The sequence below is a fragment of the Zea mays genome, chromosome 5, assembly GCF_902167145.1.
Source record: "Zea mays cultivar B73 chromosome 5, Zm-B73-REFERENCE-NAM-5.0, whole genome shotgun sequence".
Lineage (NCBI taxonomy): Eukaryota > Viridiplantae > Streptophyta > Magnoliopsida > Poales > Poaceae > Zea > Zea mays.
The window spans coordinates 16,680,006-16,689,770 of NC_050100.1; the positions used below are offsets into that span (position 1 = coordinate 16,680,006).

Genomic DNA, 9,765 nt, shown 5'->3' on the forward strand with positions numbered 1-9,765 from the left:
TCTTCTTGAGGAGGCGATGAAGGTAGACCCTGTTGATGGCGTGGCAAGCCGTGTTCACGGCTTCCGACCAAAAACGCTCGGGGGTCTTGAATTCTCCAAGCATCGTCCTCGCCATATCGATTAGCGTCCTGTTCTTCCTCTCTACCACACCATTTTGCTGTGGTGTGTAGGGAGCGGAGAACTCGTGCTTGATCCCTTCCTCCTCAAGGAACTCCTCCACTTGAAGGTTCTTGAACTCGGACCCGTTGTCGCTCCTTATCTTCTTCACCTTGAGTTCAAACTCATTTTGAGCTCTCCTGAGGAAGCGCTTGAGGGTCCCTTGGGTTTCAGACTTATCCTGCAAAAAGAACACCCAAGTGAAGCGGGAAAAGTCATCAACAATAACTAAACCATACTTACTTCCTCCTATGCTTAGATAGGCGACGGGTCCGAAGAGGTCCATATGTAGCAGCTCCAGGGGTCTTGATGTGGTCATCACATTCTTGCTGTGATGCGCTCCTCCCACCTGTTTGCCTGCCTGACAAGCTGCACAAGGTCTATCTTTTTCGAATTGTACGTTAGTCAAACCTATCACGTGTTCTCCCTTTAGAAGCTTGTGAAGGTTCTTCATCCCCACATGTGCTAAGCGGCGATGCCACAGCCAGCCCATGCTAGTCTTAGCAATAAAGCATGCATCTAGACCGGCCTCTTCTTTTGCAAAATCAACTAAGTAAAGCTTGTTGTCTAATACACCCTTAAAGGCTACTGAACCATCACTTCTTCTAAAGACAGACACATCTACATTTGTAAAAAGACAATTATATCCCATATTGCATAGTTGACTAACAGATAGCAAATTGTAACCAAGAGACTCAACTAAAAACACATTGGAGATAGAGTGCTCATTAGAAATTGCAATTTTACCTAACCCTTTTACCTTGCCTTGATTCCCATCACCGAATATAATTGAATCTTGGGAATCCTTATTCTTGACGTAGGAGGTGAACATCTTCTTCTCCCCCGTCATATGGTTTGTGCATCCGCTGTCGACAATCCAGCTTGAACCCCCGGATGCATAAACCTGCAAGGCAAATTTAGGCTTGGGTCTTAGGTACCCAACTCATGTTGGGTCCTACAAGGTTAGTGCAGATATCCTTAGGGACCCAAATGCAAGTTTTGTCTCCCTTGCATTTTGCCCCTAACTTCCTAGCAACTATTTTCTTATCCTTTCTACAAATAGCAAAGGAAGCATTTAAAGCATGATAAATTGTAGAGGGTTCATTCATTACTTTCCTAGGAACATTAACAACATTTCTCCTAGGCATATTATGAACAACATTTCTCCTACCAACATTTCTATCATGCACATAAGAAGAACTAGAAGCAAACATGTCATGAGAATCAAAAGCATCATATGTGTTACATCTCCTATAAGCATTTCTAGATTGTCTCCTATCATGGTACATAAAGGCATGGTTCTTTTGCACACTACTAGCCATAGGGGCCTTCCCTTTCTCCTTGGCGGAGATGGGAGCCTTATGGCTTGTCAAGTTCTTGGCTTCCTTCTTGTAGCCAAGTCCATCCTTAATTGAGGGGTGTCTACCAATTGTGTAGGCATCCCTTGCAAATTTTAGCTTATCAAAATTACTCTTGCTAGTCTTAAGTTGAGCATTAAGACTAGCCAATTCATCATTAAGTTTGGAAATTGAAACTAGGTGTTCACTACAAGCATCAATGTCAAAATCTTTACACCTATTGCAAGTTTCAACAATTTCTACACAAGATGTTGATTTACTAGCTATTTCTAACTTAGCATTCAAATCATCATTAACACTTTTTAATTTAGAGATGGATTCATGACAAGTAGATAATTCACTAGAGAGCATTTCATTCCTTTTAATTTCTAGAGCAAGAGAATTTTGTGCACTAACAAATTTATCATGCTCCTCATATAAAAGATCCTCTTGTTTTTCTAGTAATCTATTCTTGTCATTCAAAGCATCAATCAACTCATTAATCTTATTAATTTTAGATCTATCTAATCCCTTGAATAAGCATGAGTAATCTATCTCATCATCATCACTAGACTCATCCTCACTTGAAGAAGCATAAGTACTAGTATCATGAGTGCTTACTTTCTTCTCCCTTGCCATGAGGCAAGTGTGACGCTCGTTGGGGAAGAGGGATGACTTGTTGAAGGCGGTGGCGGCGAGTCCTTCATTGTCGGAGTCGGAGGAGGAGCAATCCGAATCCCACTCCTTTCCGATATGTGCCTCGCCCTTGGCCTTCTTGTAATGCTTCTTCTTCTCCCTTTTGTTCCCCTTTTCCTGGTCACTTTCATTATCGGGACAGTTAGCAATGAAATGACCAATCTTACCACATTTGAAGCACGAGCGCTTCTCCTTTGTCTTGGTCTTGCTTGGCTGTCCCTTGCGACCTTTAAGCGCCGTCTTGAAGCGCTTAATGATGAGGGCCATCTCCTCATTATTTAGCTCGGCCGCCTCAACTTGCGCCACCTTGCTCGGTAGCGCCTCCTTGCTCCTCGTTGCCTTGAGAGCAATGGGTTGAGGCTCATGAATAGGACCGTTCAACGCGTCGTCCACATATCTTGCCTCCTTGATCATCATTCGCCCGCTTACGAACTTCCCCAGAACTTCTTCGGGCGACATCTTGGTGTACCTAGGATTTTCACGAATATTGTTCACCAAATGAGGATCAAGAACAGTAAAGGACCTTAGCATTAGGCGGACGACGTCGTGATCCGTCCATCGCGTGCTTCCGTAGCTCCTTATTTTGTTGATAAGGGTCTTGAGCCGGTTGTATGTTTGAGTTGGCTCCTCGCCCCTTATCATTGCGAACCGTCCAAGCTCGCCTTCCACCAACTCCATCTTGGTGAGCAAGGTGACATCGTTCCCCTCATGAGAGATCTTGAGGGTGTCCCAGATCTGCTTGGCATTGTCCAAGCTGCTCACCTTATGGTACTCGTCCCTGCACAAAGAGGCTAGCAACACAGTAGTAGCTTGTGCATTTTTATGAATCTGTTCATTAATAAACATGGACTATCCGTACTATCAAAGTGCATTCCACTTTCTACAATCTCCCATATGCTAGGATGGAGAGAGAACAAGTGACTACGCATTTTGTGACTCCAAAATCCGTAGTCCTCTCCATCAAAATGAGGAGGTTTACCAAGTGGAATATATAATAAATGAGCATTAGTACTTTGAGGAATACGAGAGTAATCAAAAGAAAAGTTCGAATTGACCGGTTTCTTTCTCTCGTATTCGTTGTGGTCGTCGTCCTTTTGGGAGGAAGTAGACTCATCGTTGTCGTAGTAGACGATCTCCTTGATGTGTCTTGTCTTCTTCTTCTTCCCATCTTTGCGTTTGTGGCCCGAGCCCGAGTCGTTGGACTTGTCATCCCTTGGCTCGTTGACGAAGGACTCCTTCTCCTTGTCGTTGATCACGATTCCCTTCCCTTTAGGATCCATCTCTTCGGGCGGTTAGTCCCTTTGTGAAGAGAACGGCTCCGATACCAATTGAGAGCACCTAGAGGGGGGGTGAATAGGTGATCCTGTGAAACTTAAACTTATAGCCACAAAAACTTGTTAAGTGTTAGCACAATAATCGCCAAGTGGCTAGAGAGGAGTCTCAACAAAACACAATACCACACGAGATCAAACACAGAGATGACACAGTGGTTTATCCCGTGGTTCGGCCAAGACCAACGCTTGCCTACTCCACGTTGTGGCGTCCCAACGGACGAGGGTTGCAATCAACCCCTCTCAAGCGGTCCAAAGACCAACTTGAATACCACGGTGTTTTGCTTTGCCTTTCAATATCCCGTTTGCGAGGAATCTCCACAACTTGGAGCCTCTCGCCCTTACACTTGAGATTCACAAAGAAATGCGGAGTAAGGAAGGAACTAGCAACGCACACAAGACTCAAAATCAGAGCAACAGCACGCACACAAGTCGCAACAAGAGCTCGCAACACAACTCAATGAGTTCACAACTCAACAAGAGCTCTAGATGCTATCACAATGAACCAAATGCACGGAATCGATGTCTTGGTGCTTAGGAATGTTGTAGGAATGCTTGGTGTACTCCTCCATGCGCCTAGGGGTCCCTTTTATAGCCCCAAGGCAGCTAGGAGCCGTTGAGAGCAAATCTGGAAGGCTGATCTTGCCTTCTGTCGACTGGTGCACCGGACAGTCCGGTGCCCGATTTCTTTCCTTAAACGGCGCAGCCGACCGTTGGCCGCCAGAGAGCCGTTGGCACACCGGACATGTCCGGTGCACACCGGACAGTCCGGTGCCCCCTTCTAGCCGTTGGCTCGGCCACGTGTCCCGCGCAGATTGCGCGGCCGACCGTTGGCCCGGCCGACCGTTGGCTCACCGGACAGTCCGATGCACACCGGACAGTCCGGTGAATTATAGTCGTACGTCGCCGGTAAATTCCCGAGAGCGGCCAGTTCGCCCGAGCCAGCCTGGCGCACCGGACACTGTCCGGTGCACCACCGGACAGTCCGGTGCTCCCAGACTGAGCAAAGTCTTGGCTGCTCGAGCCAAGGCTTTTCCAATTGGTCTTTTCCTGTTTCCAGCACTTAGACACAATACATTAGTCTCCAAAACAATGTACTAAGTCTGAGAAACATACCTTTATCCTTGATTTGTACTTTGTCCACCATTTTACACTTAGGCACTTGTGTTGGTCACTAAACCACCAAAATACTTAGAAATGGCCCAAGGGCACATTTCCCTTTCATTAACAACTATTTAATGGCCATATAATAGAACATGTAATGTGTTATGTGTACTATCCTAGTGTTGCTAATTTATCCAATTGTCTATGGTGTTCTTAAATAGAGGATTGAATGATGGTAGAAATTTTGTAATGGAATTTAGATAGATACACTTAACTTTGTATAATGTAGATGTTTAATCTTTGTTGACTTGACTTTGTATAATGTAGATGTTTAATCTTTGTTGATATACGAGTGACCCAACGAGTAATATACATCCGCGTGGGTATGAGTATGGGGTAAATCCATATCCACCAGTGGATATGAGTGGCCCGACAGAACTATTTTTTATCATGGGTATGAGATAGTAATAACTGATGGATATTTACTTATTGCCATCTCTAAGCCTGTATCCATGATACCGACAATATCCAAAATTCTATATAGTTGCTGGCTCATACGAACGAAACGACGTGAACAAGCATAGTAGTGCAGCGGTAAGTTGCTTACCTGTACTGAATGTCTGGACCTGTCATGTACAGGCAATTTCAACATATTTTTATTTATGTACTATATATAACTACCTCATGCGTCAGATGTCCAGGTGATGAATTTCATATAAACTTCAACCAACTGATTCGTACGTGTACAAATAGATGACAATGGAATCAAATTGTACAGATAGCATATGTTCGGTGAGACATTTTTCGGCTAAGATACTCAACTAGTACCTAGTACCAGATTTCCAGTCACAAGTGAGCATAATGAGTGTCATGCGAGCAGGTTGCCTGTACTGGTTTCGCCTGCCATATATTTTGGAGGGGCAGCTATTCATATCAGGAATTTTACACAAATTTCTGATTACCAGTCCAAAAAAACTGAGCATACAAGCATAAACAGACTTAGTTTGAATACAAGGACATTTTTTCACAAAAGTTTAGAGTTTGCACCTGTAAGCTAACATTCATAAATATTCACTCATCAACCTGGAAGCAAGGCAGCAAGCAAACTAAACCAGTGTATTTACAAGCGCACTATACATGCATTGTAGTTCTTCCTGGTGAGAAAAATGCGAAAGCGATTTTGTGACTTAACAATTGCAAGACCAACGCATAAAATCCTCATCACCAAAAGATGGGAAATCGGAAAATCATCAACTAAAGAATCAAAAGAACTTTCGCTCCACCAAACATTAACAAAAGAAATGCAATCTTCCCAACTGAAAGCTATCTATTTACATTGTACAGCTGCTGCTGCTTCTTTCGGCAAGGTTTAACTTTGTTCTTGTGAGGGTTTTCTGGATCCGTGGGCACTTATCCAAGAGTATGAGCAAACCAACATTATTATTTGTTAAGCCAAAAGTATACCTATCAACCAAGTAGGAAAGTAGTCAATATCACCATGCTTTACAGATAAATAAGGATATAGCATGAACTGAATTCCGAATGAAGCCTCTCCTACCTGCTTTGAGATAGCTTCTTTTTCTTGCCCAATAAAGCGAGGATCCACTGCAAAAGCACAAATAGTTAGTGCGCTAATGTCATCATTATGAACAACTACTTGGTTATCATTATGAACAGGAAAGGTCGTGTAAGCACAAATGAATGTCACAGGCTCACATCTAAAGAACATTTAACATTTATTTAGGTGTAACATAGCAATCAGCGCTTCTAGAATAGTGCCTACAGCCTACAGGCAATCTTTATTTATTTATTTTTATTTTACTCAACTTTTATGTTAGATAGATATTCATGTGCTAGTGCCTTAATGGTATGTCGGTCACATGGTTGAAGTGTGACTGCTCAAGAAAAAACAATATCTCACCCCACAAATAGGCCACCCCATAGTACAAGCAGAAAGCAATCAGGACAGGTAAAAGTACACAGGGAGCTAGGCAGCTTGCCATTTATTGTCTGACAATCCACGATTGACCAGCAAGCCATTACCACAAGCACTACAACTATACCATAAACATAGAGATTGGCAAGGAATTTTCCCCTGCATAAACACACGCACAAACACCCTTTAAGTTTCAATTTTGCTGAATACTTTTTTTCTACAAGATGCTCAAGGGTGAGCAGAACTGGATTAGCAGATTACAAACAGAACTCTGAAAGTGCTATCCTCTGGCATTGCTGGACTAAATTATGCTGCAGCAATAAGCAACATTAATTTAAATCAAGCAAGTCAGTCAGAAAGAACTATGCAAACAGATATTCCAAAGTTATCTCTTCATTGATGTACCAAAGAATGAATGAGCTCACATGTGCTGCATTTAATATAGCATGGAACCACCTTAGCTTGAATTCATATTGTGTACAACAAATGAGAGTTCAACTTACTTTGGCCCCTATGGCTGTCTCCAACAGCCTTCCTATCCCACCCCTATCTCACTCCTTATTTCAAACTTCACTACGTAAACAGTGCAGTCTATAGTATAAAACACTGTTTTGCACGGCCATATGCATGCTCTGCTGAGCATGGCCTAAGGTTGTCTCCAACAGTCTTCCTATCCCACTCTCTATCACACAAGTATTTCATCCACTCTGTAAAATGTAAATAATGCAGTCTATAGTACAAAACAGTATTTTGCACGTCCATATACACGGTCTACTGGAGACAGCCTAATAAAAAAACTAGGAAAACATATGCAAATGGATAATCATATTAAGCATAGTTAATTTATTACAAAAAAACATTGTTACTTAAGGGCCAACTAGCAAAATCATTTGAATTTTAGAGTTGTACAGACTAATAAAATGAACAGCTACATACTGCATTACAGCAACAGCAATATTCTACATTCTACAGCAATAATTCCTAAATATGCTCAAATATATGCTAGAGTGCTCATACATAATAGATAGCAACATCCTACTCGATCAAATGAATTAATCTACAAGTGATTTGTATACTAAACCAGCATGCAACCATCAAGACTTGTTAGATCTTAATAAACCACAGTATTAATAATCTACTAACTGAAGGAGGTCTCCAGCAAAATCTTGCAATGTTTTGCACTGCTAGTGTCCTATCAGTAAAACAAGCAGCATACCTTGAACAAGGCAGCCATGGAAAATGTCTTCACAAGTATCGCCTTCTTGTCCTCTGTGAATCTCCTTTCTACAATCCCAACTGCGTGTTTTCTAGGCAAATGGTGTACACCTGGCCCCGCCCCAGCTCCCGGCCCAACTGGAACTCCATCTTTGGCAAGCTGCTGCGCAATCTCACGAAGAAGCACAAGTTGTGCCTTCTCTGTGCGCATTGCCACAAGGGCCTGCCTCATCGACTCCCTATCGGCCTCCAGTGCCTCCAGCCTCATGTAAAGCTTCTTAATGTCCGGCTCCACTGCCTCCCCTTGGTACTTATCCACGACCCTTGCAATAGGCATTGCTGCACCTTGATGCACCTTGTCAATGGTGTATACCCTATCACTGCCACTGCCACTTACACTGTCAGCACCGTCAGCCTCGCTTGCTTCCTCCCCGTCATCATTTCCAGCAGTAGGCGACTCTGGCAGTTCTTCATCATCATTGTGGAGGTTGTTCATTGTTTCCACATCCTCCTTAGATAACATCTCGTCGGCATAGAGGCCACCCAGTTCATGTTCAGACATGTCCGGCAACACTTCATCTGTGTAAAGGTGGGTACCTTCCTCTTTCTCATGCGGTGGCTCAAGCAGGCGAGGTTCCTGATCGTGTTCGAGAAGGCAGATCCGGCGCTCCAGATCGAGGGCAACCACGTCCTCTTCCTCCCGCCCGTCCTCGTAGTAGTACTCCCCGTCGTTGCAGCGGAGCTCAGGGTAGTAGTACCCTCCATCGCCAACGATGTAGCCCTCCTCGCCCTCGAGCAGGAGGAGGTCCTCCTCCTCCTCCTCGGCGGCGTTCTGGGCGACGAGGTCCTCGCCCTCGGGAAGCGGGATGCCGAGGTGGAGGCACTGCAGCCTGTACTCGCGGAGCCTGGAGCGCAGGCGCAGCAGGCGGCGCGCGCGCTGGGCGAGGAGCGCGCGGAGCTGGTCGATTTCGGCGGCGTCGAGCGCCATCTTCTCGTCGGCGAAACGGCGGAACTGGCGGAGCTCCATCTGGACCTCGGCCTTGTCGCGCTGCAGGCGGAGCATCATGGCCATGGCCTCGCTGGCGGCGCTGGCCGCGGCGAGGCGCTCCTCCTCGACCTCGACCCGCAGCGCCGACGCCGTGGACTGGGCCGCCGCCGCCGCCTCCCGCAGCGCCGCGCGCTCGTCCTCCGCCTCGACCCGCGCCGCGGGGCCCGCCTCGTCCCCCGCCTCCGCGCCCAGCTTCCGCTTCACGGACCGCCGCCACGGCGCGGCCGGCGACGACGCATCGGGGTCCTGGTCGTGGTCGCGGTCGTCGTCCATGACGGCGGCGGGAGGGGGAGGCGAGGCGAGGGTTCGGGGGGCCGCGGCCTCGATCAAACCGCAGCGAGGAGCATTTTGTCGTTTGGATTTGGGAGCAAGTTGGACGAGGGGGTGGGTTTGATGCGTGTGCGTCGACCGTCTCGGGGTCGGGGGACACTTAACTTTTTGCAATACTACCAAATCAAATGACACACATTCAAAGGGCACCACCGGAAAGAGAACTTCCGCCAAATTCGCATAAAGTACATGTCACGACCCCCGACCCCGAATGAACATGTCTCATCCGCCTCCGCTTCTTTTCGGCCTTTTCCCCTTCTCGAGGTGGGGCCCTTCCCTCCTCCGGCTCGAAGTGGGATCCAATCCAGTACTGAAAATCATTGTTATGATTAGATATTTGGCTTTCCTACGTAAACAATTCTGCTCGCCTTTTATACCTTTTCTTTCCTCGCAATTTCGACATCGAACATCACAATTCTTCTCCATTTCCATTGCTAAACAGGCCACCTTATGTCTTGTTCGATTAAGTATGGATAAAAGGAGATCGATGAGGATTAAAATATACTCTATTCAATTTTAATTAGGAAGGTATTTAATCTCCTCCAATCTATATGCAACCGAACATGCTCTAAGGAGGTGTTTGAATTCACTAGAGCTAAAAATTAGTTGGCT

The 9,765-nt window shown here is 45.6% G+C and overlaps 1 protein-coding gene across 1 annotated transcript; it reads right to left on the reverse strand.

Moving 5' to 3' along the window:
- Positions 1-5,888: 5,888 nt before the first annotated feature.
- Positions 5,889-9,171, reverse strand: LOC100277588 (uncharacterized). The gene is made up of 3 exons (NM_001374017.1): positions 7,777-9,171; positions 6,183-6,229; positions 5,889-6,088 (listed from the first exon to the last, which is right to left on the reverse strand). The coding sequence occupies exons 1-3, from the start codon at positions 9,094-9,096 to the stop codon at positions 5,956-5,958; spliced, it is 1,500 nt and encodes a 499-aa protein (NP_001360946.1). The 5' UTR covers positions 9,097-9,171; the 3' UTR covers positions 5,889-5,955.
- Positions 9,172-9,765: the final 594 nt, after the last annotated feature.